The sequence below is a fragment of the Liolophura sinensis genome, chromosome 8, assembly GCF_032854445.1.
Source record: "Liolophura sinensis isolate JHLJ2023 chromosome 8, CUHK_Ljap_v2, whole genome shotgun sequence".
Lineage (NCBI taxonomy): Eukaryota > Metazoa > Mollusca > Polyplacophora > Chitonida > Chitonidae > Liolophura > Liolophura sinensis.
This window is the reverse complement of record NC_088302.1, coordinates 56,261,207-56,285,963: the sequence shown is the minus strand read 5'-3', so window position 1 is coordinate 56,285,963 and position 24,757 is coordinate 56,261,207. Positions and strand designations below refer to the sequence as shown.

Genomic DNA, 24,757 nt, shown 5'->3' with positions numbered 1-24,757 from the left:
ACCTGTTCCAATCTGGCTATCGCCTAATTCTTCCACACATGGAGTGGAAGTCTTGGCAGAATAAAATCTGCTGATGTTTTCCAGATGTACCTAATTAGAGCCAGCCATAATTATACTGTCCATCATTACATAACTGAGATATTTTTGTTAAACTACCAACAGAAGCAATCAGTCAATTAAAGAAGGAAGAAAAAAAAAACTGTGACATCTCTGAATATAATTTATTTTTAATACATGTCTTTCAACCAGCTTCTTGTAATAGAGGTCACAAAGGACAGCTGGTCACAGAGTAGTACAGTTTGTGGTCAGTGGACGCTGGCGTCTGTGTTTGATGACTCCACTACAAATGTAGAGAAAAAACAATGACAATATTAACATCATAATAAAACCCGATGGATTTTTTACACTCACATAATACGCAGTGCCTTATGAATAGAAGTAAAAGACAGTTTTACAACAGAATAGAAACAACAAAATATTTTATTCACTTTTACAACACATAAAAAGGATGATCTAATTAGAAATGACAGACATTAGTATTGCAGAAGCTCTAGTTTTTCGATGAAACAACAACAACACCTAACAAGTATTTGGTATATCAGCTAATAAAGATATACAATTAAGCACTGTAGATGCAACAAAACATAATAAAACATGTGTATACTTACCATTTTGGGCAAAAAAATCTGTAAACTTCTAGATATTTGCCATACTTTAAAGACCGGCTGCGCCGATCTTCATAGCATGATCTGTTAATCACTTTGCATCTGAATGGTTGAGCCAAGTGGTAATGTGCCACATGATTGGTTAGTCAGCTGCTTCCTTTTGTCACAGAAAACTGTCAATCCACGCGCACTTGCTTCATTTTGCTTTTTCATCACAAATAAAACTTTACCACAGTTTACAAAATCCTTCTACCAAGACATGAGACTTGTATGTGATAATCTTATTTTTGGCCTACATGTGTATATCTCACTTGCAGAACAGTGAGGCTTTGTTGTAACAGAAAACTACACAGCAAATGAAAATTTTAAAATGAAAATTACATATTTTTAAGGGTTTCAAAGTATTTCAGGCCCCAACAAATCATTCTGTTGTGGTAGTGCACAGCTGTGGTACCGCACTGCACACTGAAGACAGTGCCATGCAGCTCTTGCACAGTAGGCTTACTGTATGAAGGACAACTGCACAGTGCTAGGGATCTGCCCCACAGTGCCTTGCAGGTGACACAAAGCACAGCGCAGCGGCTGCGCCACATTGTGTAAGGTTTACTGTATTGCACCGCCCTTGACTGAAATATGGATGGATTTTTACCTTTGGAATGAGCGACGGCTCGGGATTTTAACAGTTAAGTGCCCTGGGATGCAAAGAATTGTAAAGGAGTAACTGGACAGGATGGAGAGGTTAGTAATCGACTGTTTCTGAAATCTTAAAATGTTTCCTTTATAGCTGAATGGGAGCAATCCATGACCATGACTTTTTGCACCCATCTGAGCAACATCCCAAACCATCCGCTTATGTGGGCAGGAACATTTTTGTTGTTGTTGTACGGGTACCTAAATTAACCTTATTCTCAGTCCTGCTTATTATAAGCCGTTCTACTGTGAGCAGGATAGTGAAAGGATACATTACCTGGACATAGTCTACTCGGATAAATTCATTTCCATCATCTTGAAGGTTTAACAGATATATTTCTTCAGTGGGCTCGTCAAGTTCTGGACACAGACCCCCCATTACAACTTGCGTTTTTCAGTAGGGACGATTGTAGTTCTGTGTATTTTAGGGTGTAAAGTCTTTTTTTTGCTGCCAGCCTGCCGTTTTTAGTGTACAAGTGCATGCTTGGTATGAAAATGATGGAAATTGTCTAAGCTTTGCGCAGCTATGAGTTTTAATGGTGAAAGTTTGAAATTCTGGGCGAGAGGACACAAGAGACAGGTGGTGACGAGGCTGCGAGTGACGTCCCCTTGGCGTTGCTAGGCACCCCTCCCAGCTGCCGGCATGTAGAAGGTCCAGATTTTTCCAGTCAACCTATGTCAAGATTTTTACAGCTTCTTTCTCTCAGCTGGGCCAGGTATGCACCAAAGCTTATTGGCCTCGAATGTTTGGACTGAGCTACAGCGCTAACGTTAACATTGTCGCTTATGGAAAACTAATGGGGGTCTGTGGCCTGATCTGTCCACTTGTGCCAAAACATGTAATATGTCACTGTGTGCTCAGATTTGGCAACAGCCTGATAATATTTGGGTGGGTACATCTGCGATGTGGTTTGCATTGACATGGAACTTGATTGAGCAGTTTTAAAGCTTTTTAATTCTATATTTTCCCCACATATCCCATTTTGTCTAAAAATCGGCTAAAGCGCTCTGTGGTCAAGGGTAGTACAGGAGTATAAACAGACTGGAACAAACACAGACAATGTTTTCATTGTTCCTGGTTTTTAAAATGTCTCTTTTGGGGCTGACATTTGATAAATAATGCAAAATTTGAGTGCTGCGAGTGAAATTGGAGTATGTGGCTGATAGATAGGGTGGTGTGATTAAGGATGGTCAATAAGGCCTTGCATCACATATAAGGGCCCAGCCTCACACAGCTGGATAAAAACACATCAGCAGATTAATTTACTTGGCTAGAGTAGTAGAGAGGGCCAGTGTGCATTTAATTTACAAACCAAGTCAGGTTCCTCCCATGTGTGCCACCACACACTAGGTAAATGTGCTTCAAATCATCCTGCAGGTCACAAAACATGAAAAACAGGCATATCTGCTGGAACACTGTCTGCTGTTTTGGGCATAGACTTGAAGTGGACAAGGTAAATTTTCCTCTTTAAACTTAAAAATAAACCACTGTAGGCATGTAGTTTTCATTGCATGTGTATATTCATTCCTCTGACAAGTTACATGTGCACTCACACAGTATGTGTGGCGTTGGAACAAAAATGATCAATTTCAAGTTTCTAGCATACATGTGAGTGTGATCTGTTGGAATATTGCCCTTGTGAAAATGAGTCTCTGCCCCACCAGGTGTCTGTTTTTCCACCAGAACATAGTACGCTGTTCCTGCGACATCTCAAGGAGTTTTTGTTTTAGTATCTGGCCCAGTGTGGCATCCACCTCCCTGGGCAACTGGGATTTTTTTTATGTTTCCAATGTCCTCACACACAAGTTAGAAATTAGACAGCTACATATGTCTTTCACATCCTAGTTTAATACCTATTGAGCTTTTGTCTTGGTTTCCCTCTTTAGATCTTGTCTCCCAAACATGGCGTCAGTGAACTTTGCCTGGTTTATGCATATATTGAACTGGGATCTACCTAGGTGAGTGGGGTCTGCTAGCCGTTCAGCTTCCTCAAAGGCCTGACCATTCGGATGCAGTCTTCGACTCCTTTGGCCGACCTAGAATCCCCGTCATTGGTCCGGTACTACACCATGACACATACCCCTCCGGCCCCCCCACCCCCCCAACCGGGGAAACGTCACAGGTTTCTCATATATGTACGGACAGTTTGAATGTCCATTCCTCATGCCCACCCAGCAACACCCAGTGTGGAACCTGATTACGGATGTAATTTCTCACTGATTATTTGAGGATTTCTGTGTTGTTACAGGTTAAAAAGTATAGCTTTTCCCCTCTTCTTGGGTCCCTTCAACATGTCTTGGGAGGGTTGCCTTGCTGACTGTCTGAATGACCAATGTGCATGTACTGTGTGGCTTTATTTTTGTAAGTGGCAAATTCATATTTCTCCCCTCTACTTATCTCTTGTAGATGCCAGTGTCACACTTTGGTATTTGTTATGTGGAAAGTACTAATTTAGTCTGAGGCAACAACACAGGTGGTGGGATTCTTTTGCACTGTGAGTTGAGGTAAGCCAGCCAACCAATGGCAGCCATGGGGGAGACGGGAAAGGGGAGTAGTGTGTGTGTGTGTGTGGGGGGGGGGGGGAGTGGGTGATCTTTTAAAGGGTTTTATCATGTGAATCACTATGTAAAAGGGATACTAGTCTTTTCTTTAGCCCTATCCATGGAAACTGTGCCTATGAGCATTTCTATATCAATTTGGATGCATACGTTTACTTTGATGGTGATCAAAATGTACTTTTCTGGAATTTTGAAACTCCGCTTTGCTACCCACCTGTATCACTTTAAGTCAAATTTTGCACAAAGTTGCTAAAAGGTATGTCCTATATTTGCTAAGTGAATTGTCAGATAAATTACCTGTCTTTTGATATGTATTTTGACACTTTTGGCTTTTAAGTATTTTCTTAACACTGCTGTAAACAAGAAAATCTACTTGAAAATCCATAATTTTCTAAATGTTTGTCAATGGAAAATGTAAAATACTTTGTCATTGGAATTTTTTTCATTTTTCTTGCAGATATACATACCAGCTTTCCAAAACATTTGACCTGGTTAAGATATTTTCAACGGTATGTGCACTACAGAGCTTTGAACTTGGTGCTTGAGGACGGACAAACAGACACATTTCCAAGATAGGGGTACCCCAAGTTAAATTCCTCCTACTGAAAAGTTTTTGCATGTATCAAGCTGTAACTTTATGTGTGAGGTTTAGAGGTAGTAAGCATTATGTGGTGCAAAAATGATTGATTTTAAAAAAAGTTGGCTGGTGTGATAGGACACAGACCCCCATTACAACTTGCGTTTTTCAGTAGGGACGATTGTAGTTCTGTGTATTTTAGGGTGTAAAGTCTTTTTTTTGCTGCCAGCCTGCCGTTTTTAGTGTACAAGTGCATGCTTGGTACGAAAATGATGGAAATTGTCTAAGCTTTGCGCAGGTATGAGTTTTAATGGTGAAAGTTTGAAATTCTGGGCGAGAGGACACAAGGAGACAGGTGGTGACGAGGCTGCGAGTGACGTCCCCTTGGCGTTGCTAAGCACCCCTCCCAGCTGCCGACATGTAAAGGTCCAGATTTTGACGGTCAACCTATGTCAAGATTTTTACAGCTTCTTTCTCTCAGGCTGGGCCAGGTATGCACCAAAGCTTATTGGCCTCGGAATGTTTGGGACTGAGCTACAGCGCTAAACGTTAACATTGTCGCTTATGGAAAACTAATGGGGGTCTGTGGCCTTCTTCGGTAATTCGGCGCCATCTTGTTACTGTTGTCACCTGTCAACCAACAGGTACCAGTAAATATTTACCCTAGGTACAAATATGACTGTAGAATATCGTGGATCCTTTTTAGCAGCATATGGATCTATGAACCGATTCAAAACGATTCTCCTGCTTGACCCCTTACATTTTTATACAAAGGTTTGCGTTTGTTCTGCTCTCAATATCCTATGGTTATCAACTTTATCAGAAACGTATCAAACAAGCGGGTGAATAATCTACCGGACTTGGTCATTACAATATAGTTACTTCCCTTTCACTCCTGATCATGGCTGTGTCGGTTCACACGGCCAAAAGCGAGCTAAGGGTAGCACTGAAGGAGAAACTCTCTCTGCTGACAGAGGCCGAGAAGGCAGTGCAGTCCGAAATAGTTACTGAAAAGGTTACTTCCAACAAATTCAACTGACACATGCGTACGCTTAGCATCAAGGCCGTAACTTGGGCGTTATTTGACTGTATTAGCCCTCGTATCAGATGGTCAAACACAGTTACTTGCCCTTGGATTGTTTGTGTTTGCGACAGAACCGCAGGTTAAGTTTGTCAATAATTCAGGTCCATAAGTCCCTGTTATCATTGGCAATGGTAGGCATATTGTAGTTGTTCTTTATCTCTCTTTTCCCAGCTTATGCTGGCTTCCTCTCGGGTTTCCAGTAACTTGCACATGGCGGTGGGTTTCCCAAACTCGGTTAATTCCTTTCCACGATAATGCTAGCCGCCATCGTAGAAGTGAAATATTCTTGAGTACGGCGTAAACGGCAAATGAATGTATAGCCTACATTAATTATGACATAATCAAATTTTTGATTATTCAAGTGTTACCGACACCATTTATTCTGGTAATCGTGATAACGTTATGGAAAAATATTGTATTAAGTGAAGCGGTTTTTATTATGTTGGCAGTCAGTCTGACATATTTAGCGGCGGCAAACTGCAAATGCATTGACGCATTTGGGCACTGATATATTATTAAATGACGAGTACGATAGGCCTAGAGTGTTAGGCACCGGCGCACCGGTGCAGGCATATACATGATTAATGGTGAATTTAAATGTCACACCTTGAACTTGTCTCTACAGATTGATGTAGATGAACCCGTGTGGGGTAAAGACTAGCGAATAAGCACCCATAATATCTACTTATTTGTAAAGGCCTATGTTTAGAGGCCTCTTCATATATTTATCTCTTTTCTCATATTACCACTGTACATTTAATATCTGTCAGATGTGATCTTTCTGGACAGCTGTTGAAGATGCCCCAGTATCAACAAAGCCGGCGGGTATCCGTGTTCCTAAGTATGAAGGATGAAATCCAGACCCACAAAATAATGGAGGATTTGTTCTCGTCACGGAAGGACTGCTTCATTCCGCAATACTCCAAGGCTGGCATGAAGATGGTACGACTGGACTCCACGGCCGATTACAACAGTCTGCCCGAAACTAGGTGGAAAATCAAACAGCCAGCCTTGGATGACGTCAGAGAGGACGCCCTTGACACAGGTATGCGCAGTACAATTTAGTTTAGGTATCTATATTCGTTTTTATGGTTCACCATTATCCAAAGACATCGAGATTGAAGGTCCGCAACTAGCTATCGGAGGCTTATTACGTGTAACGTTTGCCAGGTGTCTGCATATGCGAGGTACGTTAGCTTTCCCAAGGCTCTGTGTGGTGTAGTTTCACTCTTACACCTCTTATGTTGAGCACGGTATTAAACTAAACACAGATCAGTAAATAAAAGACTCTTTCTAATTTTTTATTTCATTATTAATTATTTCATAATTAAGTCGCAGTTTTATATGGGTGTTGAATTTATTAACACATTATTGTAACGATGTTTATGAAAGGGGCGCTGTCTCTGTTTTCCAGGAGGGCTTGACTTAATCTTGATGCCTGGACTCGGATTTACCAAACGAGGCTTGCGATTGGGCAGGGGAAAAGGTTACTATGACAACTATCTGAGACTTTGTCGTAAGAAAGGCAGCAATCCGCTGACCATCGCGCTTGCGTACTCAGTGCAGATACTTGACGATATTCCGATGTCTGAATCTGATGTGCCTGTGGATCACGTGCTGTTCGCTGACAAAAGTGAGATGAGGCAGTAAATTGGAGTCATAAACAAAACAGTCTGGAACTGTACATCATGCAAAGATTGGGGATTTGTATACCTCAGGTTAGCCCCGACTATGCACTGTATCATACCAAAGGAAGCATTAACACACGTCATGCTGAATAATGACTTTATATTCTGTCAGTGACAATGCGCTATTGGAGCTTGCAGTGGCCCAAATTGGATAGAGTTTCCATATAAACCTTACGCGAATGCAGGTGCCTTGGTGTCTGCTAATATGGTGTTATTCGCCGTCCTTAAGAATATTTCACTTATACCACGGCGGTTATGCCATGGGTTACTGCAGAGTAAACCACCGACCTTTAGCGAGTGACTGACGAACTGTGACGCGCAGATTTTCACCCATAGATCGGTCTCTATTTGTGACCTGAATGTAGAACTGCCATTTCTAACAACATTCATGTAAGACTTGCTTGGTGTTTTACCCCGTACTCAAAAATATTTCACGTATACGACGACGGCCAGCATTATGGTAGGAGGAAACCGAGCAGAATCCGGACGAAACCCCAACCATGCGCAGAATGCTGACAGACCTTCCCACTTACGGCCGGAGAGGAAGCCGGAATGAGGTGGAGTTGAACTGAAAGCGATCGCATTGGTGAGAGGCCCATGTGTCATTGCGCCGTGCTGGCGTGCTAACCCCTCGACCACGGAGGTTCCCTGGGGAGCCAGTGATCTCTAGCGAGGGTTATATAAGACCATCTGAATTACATATACATTATGATCGCTCCCGAAACCCGTGATTAAGTGATAAATTTGCTTAGTGAATGTAACGGTGTGACTGTTCACGTAATTAAAACTACATATATGTGTCGTGTGTAATATCAGGTATCAGTAGATTTGGAACAGCTTTGTACCTGAAATGGCAGACTGCTTTCAAGGGATAAAAAAACCCGGGTTACTGGACGCAGAATTGTACAAGGAGCAATATGTGAGGCAGGTGGGAATTACATCAGTAAACGCCATAAATCGTCATGCCCACGCTGACAGCTTTCTCACGCTGGAGTACTACGCACAAACTGGCAGTTTCTACAAGCGGGAACCCGTCCAGCTGATTCCACATACGTCCACACTTACCAAAGGTGATTTAACTTAAATGTGTAGGGATAAACTCGTTCCTATTGTTAATTAAAAACAACAATGCATGACTAAATAACGGCAATATACATCGCATTTGAATGGAGTTTTGAATGGGCTCCGTATGATTTTTACTTAGCCATGATCTGCACTCTACTTTTGGACGCGCTTAATTAGCACGCTGCTAGGAGCTGTGGGCAATGGCCTACTTGATGAAGTGTTAATGAAAGTTATGTTCCGACACTCAAAACTCAGGAACTGAATTCAAATCCTTCACATTTAACCGAGAATGGGGTGTATCATTGGCGATAGAAATGGATTCCTCTGGTTTGTTGTATCGTCGCTCAACACTGGTTGAAAATTCACTCTGGTCGACCGGATATAAGTACTTCCCCTAGAGTCATGTTATTTCTGATGTCATAAATACGTGTCACCCGAACAAGGCCTTGTAATGATCAGGTCTTTTTCCCTTATATCGTGCCAGACTTACGGGGGGGGGGGGGGGGGTAGGGGGGGAATGGGAGAAAGTTACCGACCCCAGAAACTGCATGACAGGAAGGGTTTATATCGCTTTCTGTGCGCTGTTATATCTGCCATGGTGTTGTATACTTGTGCATAGGCCTAGTTTTGAAGTATAACATGTCAAAATATCAAGCCTGTCGAAAAAATCTGTCTTCCAAAACTAAAGCCCTAATTCTGTCGATTCCTGTAGTGATCTCCCAAATACATGTATATAACAATGGCAGTGTGCAGGTCCAAGTGAGTTGAAAAAATGTCCATTTGTACAATATGCAAATAGTGGATGTGTATTTCTGACAACACCAACATTTTATGCCTTCTATTCACATGACCGGATATTAAAAAATCGTTAATGGTGAATGTCTTTTTATGTGTTTCCTTTAAAGGTATGCATTTTATTTTCGCTGTTGTCTTTTAGCCGGAAATTGGTGTTAGTGATTGCTTGTGAATTAATCATCCGACTAAATTCGCACTCTGCACTTCGCTCTCCGTTCTTCGCTCAGCCCTGAAACCACTTAACTCTAGGAATGGAAAAGCTTTTTATATTTAATTTACTCAACATTGTTAACAGCTACTGGCGTGTAAAAACATTTAAGTGTTAGAAGATATGTAGCCACAGGACATGAGGCCAGCTACAGTCCAATAAACACACGCCTCTTTCATTTGTTGTCTTCATATGTGATATGCATATTAAACAGTAAGTCAGCATTTTTGTGATTCTCCTTTGTTACTGTATCTACTAAATCTATTAGTTTATTGTACTGGTGATAGATCAGCTTAAGCCGACGACAGAAGCGAGCCGTTACCTGACCACAGGTTACATGGACTCTGTTTCTGGACTCGCTAACGGGCTGAGCTGACAACCACCTTTGTAGGCGCGTTGGCTAGAAAATATAAACAGGGCTCATTTACTAACCTTTTATGTATAAGGTGCACATCAGATAAACCACACTTAGTTAACTGCTGTATACATGGTGATAGAACAGGAATACTGAAGACAAAAGTATTTCTCGAAAAGTAGACAAACCAAAGCGTGGCAAGTCTGCACCAACTGACAATTAAGACACAGGTATCTAAACCTGTTCATATGTGAGACCAGTGTCCAGGAATTATCGCTGGATAAAGCAAGGAAAAAATAAGATTGGTTCCGCATGATGTAGAATGAGGCAATTTTCCGAGGAGAGAATGAAGGTGAGCATCCATTTTCACTGGGTTTCACCTGAGCAATCAAATGCGAGATCGAGCCATTAAACTTTAAAACTATGCGGCATATACCGTGACTCTTCGCGGAAACACCTTACACAGGAAGATAACACGACCATATACAGAAGATGATGGTCGCTACCATACCGGAGGTAGTAATGCCTACCCTATGGCAGAATGGGCTTGCTTGGTTTCTGCATGCTTGTGTTCATACAGATAGCCTTCTGTAAGCCAAAGACGGAGGAGAGTGATCTTGAGACCAAAGGAGCTGTGGATTATACCCTTGTCGTTCTAAAGTACACTGCAGTGACAGACAACAATACGTTTCCCTGGAGAACGTAATGAAATGACAAAAGAAGCGCACTGAACGAGCCTTTTATTGAACGATATAAAGTTAGATCATGTACAAAGTTATGAGTCTTCAAAACATAATCCTAACTTACAAGGCCATGCTCTAAAGGTATGATTTCAAGAAGATAATACAACACTGCCAAGCGTTTTCAACGTCTACACTCGAAAAATAAACTCTTATATTGACAGAATTATCTGATGACCCAAATGTTTGCGTTTATTTTATTTACGACACTTATTCTGTTATTCGCAACAGGATATTTTTGTTGGTGTAAAAGCACGGGACATTATCTTGTCCGTAAAATAACATTAGCATCACCTAGAAAATGGAGCACTATGTTAAGTTTACCAGATTAGGTTTTAGAGTGCAGATGATCAATCAGCGCGGAAGGTTGGTACCACTGAGGCAGCTCGGATCGAGAAGCTGTGCTGGGTTTGCCCGACAGCATTTCAGATCGTTATCGGCCTGGTCGATGTAAACACTTCGGAACACTTTATAGGGGTGATTTATATTAAAGGAGATAAAAATGTCAGAACACCGCTGCTGTGATAAACACAGCTCTCATCTCAACTTCCGGTCCACCAGAACGGAAGACAACTTTCAAAGTGTAAAATCAAATGGCTGGCTATGTCGAGACGGAATGCGAAAGGGGGCAACATGACGTCTACAGGTACCAGTACATATTCTATAGTACACACTATATTTTACCAAAGTGCCATGCCCCTATAATCTACTGTGTCCCTAACAAGCTTTGTCCCTAATGTGTGGGAGCGAATGTATTTCATTGACGCATATCTAGGATTTCTTCCAGGAGTTGTAAGATTTTTCATGTGATATGTTTTGGGGCAAGAAAGCATAAGCACAAACTAAGTGAAGTCTGTCAGTTTCGTAATTTTATATTTAAATAAGGTTGATTCAGGGAGCTTGTTGATTCAAACTGAATAGTGCTTCAATTCGAGCCGTGCAATACCAGTACGTAGGCCTATAACCCGTCACATGGTCTTAAGGAAAACGTAAAAAACATAAAATAAATTCTCAACGAAAAGTGTCGCGGGAAGAAACTTGCGAACAGCCAGCACATATCTTGCCGGAGCTTGGCATGCAGCTCTGCATTTTAACAGATGGATTACTGACTGTTTACTGATACAGGCTTCAACTGCCTACACTGCGGATGACCCAGGGCATCAGTGTATGCCCAATATAATCCAGGAGTGGTTCAGGTTACTGAGGCAAGGACTTTGCAGACACCACACCACAGCCCCGCCCTATATTTGTTTTATGAAGTTTTATTAACAGTAAAATGTCGACGACATTTACGTGGCTTACGGTCGTTCGTCTTGCTTTCCACCCGAATAAGTGTGTAAGCCTGTACGTCAGTGGATCAATAACTTGCCGAAGTCTGGTGGATTACTCCGGGCTCTCAAGTTCCTTCCGCTCACTAAATTTCCCTCTATCGAGGGCATATAAATCCAAAAGTCTTGAAACATCCCAAATTCAAAATAAGTAAGTCTATAAATCTTGACAGTGACAATACAGTTGTATCGTGCATTTATTTATTAATCGCTAATCGACTGTTCTGGGACCTGTAACGCAATCAACTTCCTTTTAGTTGTAGGTAACCATAATTAATTTTGGTATGTTAGAACGAAGTATATGACATCATCTTATGACAGAATGTAATTCAAGTGACCATTTCCGACCGGGGGAAGTTTTAACTGTAATTAAAATCGTCATAATTCGAGTAAAACGTGCAAAATAGTTATGCATTATATACAAGTATCTATGTTAGCAAGACTCAGTACTATAATCTGTCCATGCCGTTTTCTGCGAGACAACCTGCAAAATCATCAACCGTTTTGGTTCCAATGAGTACGCACAGTTAACAGTAGAGGTACCACCGTGGCCGAGGTGTTTACAGTGCCAACGCGGGGCACTGACCCAGGAGCCTCTCACCAGTGCGGTTGCTAAGAGTTCAAGTTCTGCTCAAACTGGCTTCCTCTCCGGCCGTGCGTGGGAAGGTCTGTAAGCCACCTGTGGATGATCGTGGGAAAATGTCAGGAAATTCGTTCCTCTGGGGAAGCTATAGGATGATGAGACCGGGTCGATATATTTCCCCATAGAACCTGCTGGCATGAATACTCAAGAATTCGATACGGTATATTTATATTAGGGTGCACAGCCAGAAAACAAAGCAAAAACAAAAAAACAAAAAAAAACAAAACAAAAACAAACAAACAAACAAAAGAGTCAGGGAGAATGCTCATCACACTGTTTACTGATACATGTTAATGGTGAGATCTCCCTTATCTGTGCGCATAATTTGCGTTCGTTGGGGTAGTGAAATTCGATAGTGCTCGGAATTAAAACATGCTAATGTAGGTAAGACTGTACCTCCCAGCACCATATCAAATGTCTGGGTCAGGTGTGTGATCGGAATTCATCAGTGTCAGTAACTACACAAAGACGTTAAGCTTGTGAGACAGTAAGCCTATGTCTGGATACTACCTGCTAATCCTCAGAGTGAGTTGAGGTGTCATCTTATATAAGGCGGATTTGTAAGCATTTACCATGAATGTTACTGTATCATGCATGTTGCATGTGCCAGCTAGTTAAAAATTTGTGAAGTGATTGAAAGCCTATCCATATTGCAACATGTCAAGATGTCATTATGTGCCTGTATCGAGGTCTTTATACTTTCAGGCATAGATTCTTATATTTGGAGGTGTAACTGTTTGCATCGGTTACACGTTTATTACTAAAAATGTAATCACGAGACACCAAATATGTTACGAGCACTTTGCAAACTTGGGCATGCAGATAAGACAGCATTAGAAGATTTCACCACACTTAGGCACGAGGGAGAGGGCTGAGGTGTGGAAAGGGGGTTTCCTTTACTCTCTACACGCAATGTTTGGGTTCCAACCCAGCCTTGGCTGGAGTGGCCGTTTGTCTTTATGGGCAGTGTAACGTTACTTGAGGACCGCACCTGTGCCCCTTGTGGGGAGGTTTGTCAATACCTTGCCAAAGGTCCATGCTTTGCACTGGGCACTTTGGTTTCCTCCACACATAAAACTGACCGCCAGGGTAAAAGTGAAAAATTCTAGCTTTGTATGGTGTTAAGCCACAAATAAACATATAAAATGACTTCACTTTTTGTTTCTACTCAATGTTTACACCGCAGTTCCTGGTGGAAGGAGTGATCTCCCCTTAGACGTCCGCGTGGTGTGGCAAAAACCAGCTGTTGATCGCGGATTCATGTAGCAGAGTCCAGGACACCCACCTGCATGGTTCCACATTTGTCACATGTGCATAATGCTAGGAGAGTACACCTTCTGCATGCTCTCAGTACTCCGAGTGCTTCTTCATTGTGCAGGTATACTACAAGTTTGCTACATGTATTTTTCAGGTTTCTAAGTCTATTTTCGGGCTTTATAAATGGTGGGTGGAAACCGGACACAGCCCGGTGGAAACCCACGACCATCCGCAGGTTGTTGTCACACCTTCCCACGTACAGCCGGAGAGGAAGCCAGCATGAGCTGGACTTGAACTCACAGCGACCGAATTGGTGAGAGACTCCTGCGTCATTACGCTGCGGTAGCGCGCTAACAAACTGAGCCACGGAGGCCCCCTCTGTAAATGAAAGTTTCATCTCCATTGTATTGAGAGAGATTTTGAGATATTTTAACACCACCCTACTGCGGTGTCATTACATAAATAGGTTCAGAAATTTATTGCTGAAATGTTTGGGCCAGGAATAAACACTGGCAAGCTCTTAAGAAAATTGATTTTGTTGACAAAGTGAATGTTGTCCAACATGGCATTAGAAACTGTTCATTGGTTGGTTTTCCATTTCAAGCAGCTGAATGTCCTATAGAATCGGAGCTGACATTACAAGCTAATGAGAAGAGACAGGTATTAACTGTTCATTCATTCCACCAGCCATCACAAAATACCACCAGGTAAGCTTTTCCACCAGGTAAGGAATCAGAGTTTTGAATTTGATGGTCTCAGGACGTTACATTACTTTCTGAGGTCATACAAATATGTTACCGACTGTACGAAATACAGAATCCAGCAGAGATACAGGCCCATTCTGCGTTATATTTAATAGGTCTAAACTTTATTTATTTATCCCATTGGTGTATTATGTCGTATTCAAGAATACTTCGCTTTTACAGCGGCAGCCAGCATTACGGTGGGGAGAAACTCTAAACTTTAAAACTGACACGGATGATCGTACTATCTTACATAAGATTAAAATATTGTCCCTATCAACAATAATAGAACTTTTGTCGTGAATAATATCGAAATATATTTTTTTCCTCACACACGATCAATTAACGTTCAAAATTTCGAACATGACTGATCTCTCTGAAAGTCAAATATGACTGCTTTAACGAAGATAGAATACCATGCATGAGAAGCATGTATTTTCTCATTTTAACTTTCAGACACATTCATTGCACATGGCATATATATTCTCCCGAAATCCATTCATCACTGATGCTCCAAATACTGGACTTGGCCATAGAAGACGACACTGACAATTTCCTGCAAATAAGAGAATGTTACGCAGACAGTTGTCCAGACACTTGCGGGGAAGAGTTCGATCCCGAGGAAGGTAATTTAATATTTCTTTTCTTCAGCGATTTAACCATTCACTATATGGAAGGCGACGACAATGGGGATGATGACCCCAGCGCCACGTGACAATACCATGGACACCGGTGATACCAGATGTACCGTGAAATGCTTCAATATGGTGCTTCGGAGAGCAAATATCGTCGCTGTTTATGGTGTTTAAAACAGCATAGTCTTTCACAGAATAACAAGTGTCGATGGCATTTATGCCGCTTGGTGTAGAACTGTTAACACTATGTTCAACGATCCCAAATATTTGTCTTCACTTTTAGAAAATGAAGATTGTCATCAATGGTGCGAGGAATCCGGGCCAGAAAATGAATTCAAAACGTCTGACTGTGCGCATGTCGAATTGTCATTAACGGATAGCCAATCAGGAAGAGGGTTACTACTAGCATTCTGGAGCACAACCAATGGTATGAAAGCTACATAATACAGACTGTCCACCAAAACGAAACCTAAATACCATTACATAAAATGTATAGCAAATAGGGTGAAAAAAAAAACAGGATAATGTGGTAAGTGGTATTTGAAGCTACGTAATGAGTGGATGGCCATGCCCTGATGAAGACTGCTGATTAAAAGGAGCAAACGAAATCATAACTGTTCAATGAATTAGAATTGCCAGCGAAAAAAGGCAACATGATATATCCAGCACTCAGGATGTTGTTTGTTAAGAGCTGAAACTCGTCACCTTTAATCTCATTTATTGTATTGTTTTCAAATTTTTTGTAGTTCTCCTTACTTCCATAGAATGGAGACTTAACATACATATGATATAATAAAAGAATTGAAGTTTAAAACTAGAGCAGGGACGACATTCTGATACTTGGCAAATGGTCACAAGTAACCGGTGAAATATGGCTCCGTGTCAATTTACGTCAGTTAAGGTTTCATTCTAAGTGTTCATGGAACTGCCTGAATAGTAGGAACTTATACGCTAACACCGTGGTTTATAGAGAATTAGGTAAAAAAATACAGCGGTGTTTATTGCAATTTATTAGACGTCACTCGTTCTGAAATACTCAAAATGCTGTGTTGTTATCATACTAAACATACGATAACCACGATAACATTAAAACAAGATAGGGTACGTCAGAGGTCAGATCACGACAATCGCTGGCCACTAAGAAGGGTCCATTCATTCATTCATATTGATTTTGACTGGGAATTTCTAAACAGCGCTCCGAACATGTTGCTAACATTGTTTGAAAAGTTCAAAGGTGACCTTTTACAAAGAAATTTATCATCGCTAGTCAGGTTATACTGTTTCTCTCACTTTTCCCTTCAGATGTGACAGTTGTTGGCCAGGTAACGTTCACGCTGGCTAATTACCTGCTGTTCGGGATGACAGCCTTGTCTGTACTGGTCATGCTCATAGCCATTCTCCTTATCCTTAATCACCGGAAATGGCATCTGACGATGTGTCCACGATCCAGAAACACTAACAAAATCATAATGGTGGCTCCCGCATCTTCAGTCATGGAGTGTTGATTAGGCGATGCTCAAGTGTTTGGCTGAAGAGGAGGTTGTTGTGCAGATGTGACAATATAATGGTGACAAAGACTATACTGTCATCACTGTCGATGTATGGAGTACGTCAGCGATCGAGATTGGTATATGATATCTACAGACTAGGGCTGAACAGTGATTTATCGTTTATCTCTTTAATAACTGATTGGCCGTCACGGTAAACCTACTTGTAAATCCAAGGGCTATAATAATCAAAACTTTAGGCTGAGTGGTATGTGTTAAATACTGCTAACATGAGTTGCCAAGGGCGGATCTAGTGGAGAATCATTGGGGGGGGGGGGGGGGGGGGGACTATCACAGCACATTAGTCGAGGGTCCAGGGGCCCCCTAGGCCCCGGAAGCTCAACAATCTTAGATGACCAGAGATGCTTCTGAACCGTTTGTGTACGGTAATATTTTTTGCCTTCTAAGAGCTTCGCTTAGGACATATTAGACGTTATAGAGCTCTGTGGAGAAATCGTTGTGGACAGCAGTATCTGTGCCAACGTATCATTGGAAACTGCGATCTTTCTCTACCGCCTATCAGCTCGTTTGCTTTTATATAAAGACTTAACCCTGCCTGCCTTTATAAACATGCCAACATATTGTGTAGAAAACATGCAATAAATGGACTGGATACGAAACATTTCAGTAAAATGACGGAGGTTGTTTGCATATTGGGGGCACCTGATGCCAGAGGAAAACCACGGACCACGGACTAAGGCAAGTCAATGACAATCTGCCTCCTGCCAAGGCTCTGCCCTGAATTTTAGGTGCGGTACATTTATTCAACCTGTGATCAAGATTTAACCCAGTCTGCAAGATTTATCTCAGGGAACCCTACATCAACTGTAATCCAGTCAGCGTGGATTCTGTATCTATTTCTACAAGTACAAAACCATAAAACGATAAATAGTGTGGGACCGGGTGGGGGATGGGTGGGTAGCAGTTGTTTCCGAACAACTACTATGTATCCGAACACATCAGGTGAGGCTCCAAGGGCAGCGTAGGCCCCGGAAACTACACTGTTGTATGTTCGAGTTTTCAGCCATTCAAATTTAAATGAGTATAAAAAAGTTCGGAGCCGAAAACTGACAAAAAATTTAAAAGACTAAAAGTCTGAGCGCTGAGTTTATGAGTCAGGGCCCCGACTTTTATATGGCAACCACATCCAGATGTACGTCTTTGGTGAAATGTTTTCACTGTGTTAAAGTCTTAGTCAAAGAGCCTCATCTAATCGAAAGATAATAAAGAATTTCAAAATTCATAACATAATTTTGAGTACTTTCTGATTTCACGTTATTTATGAAAACTAAGAGACTCTGCAAGCCTATCGTGGCCCAAGTTGTGTATTTAGCCAGAGGCACTTCCAGGTAAATAAGAATCAATCATATAGGCACGTCATCTGTTTGAACAAGGAATAATTGTTTTTATCTAACCATTAATATGTCACACAGAAATTAAAACTCACAACCGGATTATGCTGTACACGGCTACGTAAAACGGCGACAATGAATCATGCTTTCTTCAGGTGTCAAAGCTTCTATAGGATAACAAAAAACAAATTTCGCTGGTTAACTAGGTGCCACGGGGCTATTTAAATACAATAGAGGAAGAGAATATTGACATCAAATTTTTCTGCATTATGTTCCAGACAAAGGCTACACCAATAGATAAGCTATTTCATGCAGATAATAATACATGTACAGCAGTTTAATGCTATACGGCGTTCAAAGTTGTGTACTACATGAAACTCGTTCACTGTGAAAGCTCGCGGAGAATACGACAGGGACCTCTAATGTATATTGTTACAAATGAAAAAACCGCTTTCCTCACCGCTCTTGGGCCGCGGGGGAGGGGAGGGGGAAGGGGGGCAGGGCCCCTTATGACCCCGTCTGTAGATTCGCCCCTGGTTAAGGTTAACAGGTAACAATTTTAGAAAACTATGTTTGACTTACCATGGTTTAGAATTCATTTGTGATAACCAGGTGTGGGCCTAGCTAATTATGGCAATGTAACGGGAATAAAGGCTGGTTTCCCTTTCTGTCTAGCTATGTGAATAGCCACTGGCAACCGCAAGATTAATTGATGCGTCTATTATTTTGATTTTAACTTATCAAATCGTGTTTCCATATAACCGTTGTTCAAATCTTCAGTGTGAAGTTAACCGGCCTATAAGCAATTTAATCCCATGGCGCAGTGACATAAGAGCACTCCACCACTGCGGTCGCTGTGAGTTCAATTTCAGCTCATGCTGGCTTCCTCTCCGGCTGTACGTGGGAATGTCTTGCAACAACCTGCGGATGGTCGTGGGTTTCCCAAGGACACTGTCCGATTTCCTCCCACCATAATGCTGACCACCGTCGTGTGTGTGAAATATTCTTCAATACAGCGTGAAAAAGTCAAATAAATAAATAAATATATCCATTGTGTAATCTTGTATGACCTAAGACATGACTACAAATGTCACCTCCACACATGTAGCAGTGTAACATAGAACTGTAATAATTCACTCGATCATACCGCTGTGTTAAATAGCTCAAACATACTCTAACATGCTTATTTTATCAAGCGGGGGTCGAGTGGTTAATGTGTTGGTCTACACTCAAAAAATAATCTGTTAAAATGAACAGAAAGTGTGTTGTCTGAGTGATGCTAGAATGTATTCTGTTGTTGCAGAACATTATTCTGTTAAGTATAACACTCATATTCTACTGATGAAACATAACTTTTCTATTAGACTAACAGGATAATATGTTGAATATGACAGAAAATTGTGTTATAAAAACAGAATACATTGTAGCATCACCCAGACAACAGACTTTCTGTTAAAACTAACGGATTATTTTTTGAGTGTATCTGTTGGGACATGCGAGGTGTGGGTTCTACCCCAGCATTGGACATGAAATCCTCGAGATTCTCTGACCAGCACTATTTCTCGGAGGTTTGACATTAGTAAGCGCTCAACACTGAGATAATTAGTCATCAAGTACGTTGATGATCAGTTGGCTTTCACCATTGTGTCATACCCCTGGAATCTGGAAGGAGAGGAGAGGAGGAGAATAACATCATTACGGAGCCGTAAAAGGGACATGACGGTTTTCTTTTTTTCAGCTGTGCGTTTTTTTTTATTCTTTCTACTATTACAGTCGGAGTTTTTCTTTTTTCAAAGCAGCCCCCCCCCCCCCCACCACTCACACACACACAAAGAAAACTCTGAGAGAAAAAAAAAAGACCGGACAGGAGTTTTTCTTTTTTGTAAGCAGACGAAAAAAAAACGAAAGAAAAACTCTCAGAAAAAGATCTCGGGCCCCGACGTAACAAGCCAATCGGATATCTGTGACCAAACGATTGGCTGGTTATGTCGGGGTCAGAGATAATCATCAACAAAGGCACGAAGGAAAACCCAACCCCCTTGGGTTATTATGTTGGAACTCGATATTTTGGGGGGGAGGGGGTGAGTTTGTCTTTTTATTTTTTTTGGAAAGAATAAAAAAAGGCACAGTAAAACAAAAAATGTCAATCGCCTTATCCTTTTTACTGCTCAGTAGATCACACTTGCCAAAATTGTATTTATTTATTTATTTGATTGGTGTTTACGCCGTACTTAAGAATATTTCACTTATAAGACGGCTGCCAGCATTATGGTGGGCGGAAATCACCTGCCAGAATGGGAATCTTCGTAGTTTCCCACTTAACCTTGTAAACCATGCTTTGTGTGTTAGACAAGATTAAAATCCCTCTTGACTGTCATAACAGAAATTCTACAGAGACATGTACACAGATGTTATTACTGATCACGTTGATACGCGAAAAAACAAAATCCCCAAGAAAGCTGTGTATAGCGATATACAAAGACTAAATATGTATCAATCTGATAATTGTTGATGAATAAGCGCAGTAAATTAGACATTAGTGGAATGACTAGCCGGAACTGTCATTGGTAAGCAGCAGCTGGAGTGTGAATTAGCAGTCTTGCCAGACGTTCTCTCCGTACCGCTTGGTGAGCAGCAGCCGGAGTGTGGATTAGCAGTCATGCCAGACGTACGCTCTGTACTGTTTGGTAAGCAACAGCGGAAGTGTGGATTAGGAGCCATGCCAGACGTTCGCTCTGTACCGCTTGGTAAGCAGCAGCTGGAGTGTGGATTAGCAGTCATGCCAAACGTTCGCCATGCACCGTTTGGTAAGCAGCAGCCGGAGTGTGGATTAGCAGTCATGCCAGAAGGTTCGCCCTGTACCGCTTGGTAAACAGCAGCCGGAGTGTGGATTAGCAGTCTTGCCAGACGTTCGCTCTGTACCGCTTGGTAAGCAGCAGCCGGAGTGTGGATTAGCAGTCCTGCAAAACGTTCGCTCTATACCGCTTGGTAAGCAGCAGCTGGAGTGTGAATTAGCGTCATGCCAGACGTTCGCTCTGTACCGCTTGGTGAGCAGCAGCCGGAGTGTGGATTAACAGTCGTGCCAGACGTTCGGTCTATACTACTTGGTGAGCAGCAGCCGGAGTGTGAATTAGCAGTCTTGCCAGACGTTCGGTCTATACCACTTGGTAAGCAGCAGCCGGAGTGTAAATTAGCAGTCTTGCCAGAGGTTCGCTCTGTACCACTTGGTGAGCAACAACCGGAGTGTGGATTAGCAGTCATGCCAGACGTTCTCTCTGTACCGCTTGGTAAGCAGCAGCAGGAGTGTGGATTAGCAGTCTTGCCAGACGTTTGGTGTATTCCACTTGGTAAGCAGCAGCTGGAGTGTGGATTAGCAGTCATGGCAGACGTTCGCTCTGTACCGCTTGGTGAGCAGCAGCCGGAGTGTGGATTAGCAGTCACGTCAGACGTTCGCTCTGTACCGCTTGGTAAGCAGCAACTGGAGTGTGGATTAGCAGTCTTGCCAGACGTTCGCTCTGTACCGCTTGGTAAGCAGCAGCTGGAGTGTGGATTAGCAGTCTTGCCACACGTTCGCTCTGTACCGCTTGGTGAGCAGCAGCCGGAGTGTGGATTAGCAGTCGTGCCAGACGTTCTCTCTGTACCACTTGGTGAGCAGCAGTCGGAGTGTGGATTAGCAGTCATGCCAGGCGTTCGGTCTGTACTGCTTGGTAAGCAGCAGCCGGAGTGTGGATTAGCAGTCATGCGAGACGTTCGGTCTATACAACTTGGTGAGCAACAGCCGGAGTGTGGATTAGCAGTCATGCCAGACGTTCTCTCTGTACCGCTTGGTGAGCAGCAGTCAGAGTGTGGATTAGCAGTCATGCCAGACGTTCGCTCTGTACCATTTGGTGAGCAGCAGCCGGAGTGTGGATTAGCAGTCATGCCAGACGTTCGCTCTGTACCATTTGGTAAGCAGTAGCCGGAGTGTGGATTAGCAGTCATGCCAGACGTTCGCTCTATACCGCTTGGTAAGCAGTAGTTGGAGTGTGGATTAGCAGTCATGCCAGACGTTCTCTCTGTACCGCTTGGTAAGCAGCAGCCGGAATGTGGATTAGCAGTCATGCCAGACGTTCTCTCTGTACCATTTGGTAAGCAGTAGCCGGAGTGTGGATTAGCAGTCATGCCAGACATTCGCTCTGTACCGCTTGGTAAGTAGCAGCCGGAGTGTGGATTAGCAGTCATGCCAGACGTTCGCTCTGTACCGCTTGGTAAGCAGCAGCCGGAGTGTGGATTAGCAGTCATGCCAGACGTTCGGTCTGTACCGTTGGGTAAGCGCATAAGTTTGGCCAGTTTATCAAGGGTGTCGTTTTTACGATGAAGCAGAGCAAAAAAAATTCAATCAGATGTATTCTCAGATGATATCGAAAAACTAACTGGGCTTACATCAAAGTTCAGTCACATGTGCCTTCTAGTAATTTAAGTGCCGATGTAAATAGTTATTTACTGCATTACTTGGTAGCTCAGTTGGAAGATGGTGATGATTTTGCAATGGTCCGGCTATAGATATCAGTGACAGTGTCACAAAATCAGTGCATGTTGATGTATCCCTTGGGTTATGTGCATGAATGCAGGGAATGATGCTGAGTCCATTTACAATTATTTGATGTATCCCTTGGGTTATGTACATGAATGCAGGGAATGATGCTGAGCCCATTTACAATTATTTGATGTATCCCTTGTGTTATGTACATGAATGCAGGGAATGATACTGAGCCCATTTACAATTATTTGATGTATCCCTTGGGTTATGTACATGAATGCAGGGAATGATGCTGAGCCCATTCAAAATTATTTGATGTATCGCTTGGGTTATGTACATGAAAGCAGGGAATGATGCTGAAACCATTTACAATTATTTGATGTATCGCTTGGGATATGTACATGAATGCAGGGAATGATACTGAGTTCATTTACAATTATTTGATGTATCGGTTGGGTTATGTACATGAATGCAGGGAATGATGCTGAGCCCATTCAAAATTATTTAATGTATCACTTGGGTTATGTACATGAATGCAGGGAATGATGCTGAGCCCATTCAAAATTATTTGATGTATCGCTTGGGTTATGTACATGAATGCAGGGAATGATGCTGAGTCCATTTACAATTATTTGATGTATCGCTTGGGTTATGTACATTAATGCAGGGAATGATGCTGAGTTCATTTACAATTATTTGATGTATCCCTTGGGTTATGTACATGAATGCAGGGAATGATGCTGAGTTCATTTACAATTATTTGATGTATCCCTTGGGTTATGTACATGAATGCAGGGAATGATACTGAGTGCATTTACAATTATTTGATGTATCGCTTGGGTTATGTACATGAATGCAGGGAATGATGCTGAGCCCATTTACAATTATTTGATGTATCGCTTGGGTTATGTACATGAATGCAGGGAATGGTGCTGAGCCCATTTAAAATTATTTGATGTATCGCTTGGGTTATGTACATGAATGCAGGGAATGATGCTGAGCCCATTTACAATTATTTGATGTATCGCTTGGGTTATGTACATGAATGCAGGCAATGATGCTGAGTCCATTTACAATTATTTGATGTATCGGTTGGGTTATGTACATGAATGCAGGGAATGATACTGAGCCCATTTACAATTATTTGATATATCGCTTGGGTTATGTACATGAATGCAGGGAATGATACTGAGCCCATTTACAATTATTTGATGTATTGCTTTTGTTATGTACACGAATGCAAGGAATGATACTGAGCCCATTTACAATTATTTGATGTATCGCTTGGGTTATGTACATGAATGCAGGGAATGATACTGAGCCCATTTACAATTATTTCATGTATTGCTTGGGTTATGTACATGAATGCAGGGAATGATGCTGAGTTCATTTACAATTATTTGATTTATCCCTTGGGTTATGTACATGCATGCAGGGAATGATGCTGAGTTCATTTACAATTATTTGATGTATCCCTTGGGTTATTTACATGAATGCAGGGAATGATGCTGAGCCCATTTACAATTATTTGATGTATCCCTTGGGTTATGTACATGAATGCAGGGAATGATGCTGAGTTCATTTACAATTATTTGATGTATCCCTTGGGTTATGTACATAAATGCAGGGAATGATACTGAGCCCATTTACAATTATTTGATGTATCGCTTGGGTTATGTACATGAATGCAGGGAATGATGCTGAGCCCATTTACAATTATTTGATGTATCGCTTGGGTTATGTACATGAATGCAGGGAATGATGCTGAGTTCATTTACAATTATTTGATGTATCGCTTGGGTTATGTACATGAATGCAGGGAATGATGCTGAGCCCATTCAAAATTATTTGATGTATCGCTTGGGTTATGTACATGAATGCAGGGAATGATGCTGAGCCCATTTACAATTATTTGATGTATCGCTTGGGTTATGTACATGAATGCAGGGAATGATGCTGAGCCCATTTACAATTATTTGATGCATCGCTTGGGTTATGTACATGAATGCAGGCAATGATACTGAGCCCATTTACAATTATTTGATGTATCGGTTGGATTATGTACATGAACGCAGGGAATGATGTTGAGTTCATTTACAATTATTTGATGTATCGCTTGGGTTATGTACATGAATGCAGGCAATGATGCTGAGATCATTTACAATTATTTGATGTATCGCTTGGGTTATGTACATGAATGCAGGGAATGATACTGAGTCCATTTACAATTATTTGATGTATCTCTTGGGTTATGTACATGAATGCAGGGAATGATGCTGAGTCCATTTACAATTATTTCATGTATCG

General features: G+C 41.8%; 3 protein-coding genes across 7 annotated transcripts in view; 2 read left to right on the top strand and 1 right to left on the bottom strand.

Annotated features, from left to right (window-relative positions):
- Positions 1-5,190, bottom strand: part of LOC135472228 (Bardet-Biedl syndrome 7 protein homolog) — a 30,921-nt gene extending 25,731 nt beyond the window's left edge. The window contains 3 exon segments of the mRNA XM_064751625.1: positions 1,633-1,652; positions 1,655-1,717; positions 5,087-5,190. Coding sequence (XP_064607695.1) covers positions 1,633-1,652; positions 1,655-1,670 — 36 coding nt within the window. The 5' untranslated portion in view covers positions 1,671-1,717; positions 5,087-5,190.
- Positions 5,191-5,392: 202 nt separating this feature from the next.
- LOC135473099 (5-formyltetrahydrofolate cyclo-ligase-like) lies at positions 5,393-8,808 on the top strand. 3 transcript variants are annotated; one of them, XM_064752911.1, is made up of 3 exons: positions 5,393-5,506; positions 6,365-6,620; positions 6,990-8,808. In XM_064752911.1, the coding sequence occupies exons 1-3, from the start codon at positions 5,393-5,395 to the stop codon at positions 7,223-7,225; spliced, it is 606 nt and encodes a 201-aa protein (XP_064608981.1). In that variant the 3' UTR covers positions 7,226-8,808. The 3 variants fall into 3 exon arrangements, with proteins under 3 accessions (XP_064608981.1, XP_064608982.1, XP_064608983.1); XM_064752912.1 differs by lacking the exon at positions 5,393-5,506 and adding an exon at positions 5,574-5,706; XM_064752913.1 differs by lacking the exon at positions 5,393-5,506 and adding an exon at positions 5,584-5,654 and having other exon boundaries at positions 6,346-6,620.
- A 2,207-nt stretch (positions 8,809-11,015) lies between these two features.
- On the top strand, positions 11,016-16,783 carry LOC135474106 (uncharacterized). 3 transcript variants are annotated; one of them, XM_064754116.1, is made up of 5 exons: positions 11,016-11,072; positions 14,262-14,361; positions 14,854-15,023; positions 15,316-15,459; positions 16,335-16,783. In XM_064754116.1, exons 1-5 carry the CDS (start codon positions 11,030-11,032, stop codon positions 16,535-16,537), a joined length of 660 nt encoding a protein of 219 aa, XP_064610186.1. In that variant the 5' UTR covers positions 11,016-11,029; the 3' UTR covers positions 16,538-16,783. The 3 variants fall into 3 exon arrangements, with proteins under 3 accessions (XP_064610186.1, XP_064610185.1, XP_064610184.1); XM_064754115.1 differs by lacking the exon at positions 11,016-11,072 and adding an exon at positions 13,635-13,775; XM_064754114.1 differs by lacking the exon at positions 11,016-11,072 and adding an exon at positions 13,635-13,775 and having other exon boundaries at positions 14,259-14,361.
- Positions 16,784-24,757: the final 7,974 nt, after the last annotated feature.

What these genes read in the sequence shown, in the direction of transcription:
- LOC135474106 (XM_064754114.1), top strand. Translation starts at nt 13,706, where the DNA reads ATGTGCATAATGCTAGGAGAGTACACCTTCTGCATGCTCTCAGTACTC. An exon ending in AGTGCTTCTTCATTGTGCAG is followed by an intron (nt 13,776 to 14,258) that starts GTATACTACAAG and finishes TTCCATTTCAAG; the next exon opens with CAGCTGAATGTCCTATAGAA. An exon ending in CCATCACAAAATACCACCAG is followed by an intron (nt 14,362 to 14,853) that starts GTAAGCTTTTCC and finishes TTTAACTTTCAG; the next exon opens with ACACATTCATTGCACATGGC.
- LOC135473099 (XM_064752911.1), top strand. Translation starts at nt 5,393, where the DNA reads ATGGCTGTGTCGGTTCACACGGCCAAAAGCGAGCTAAGGGTAGCACTG. An exon ending in CCGAAATAGTTACTGAAAAG is followed by an intron (nt 5,507 to 6,364) that starts GTTACTTCCAAC and finishes CTTTCTGGACAG; the next exon opens with CTGTTGAAGATGCCCCAGTA. An exon ending in AGAGGACGCCCTTGACACAG is followed by an intron (nt 6,621 to 6,989) that starts GTATGCGCAGTA and finishes TCTGTTTTCCAG; the next exon opens with GAGGGCTTGACTTAATCTTG.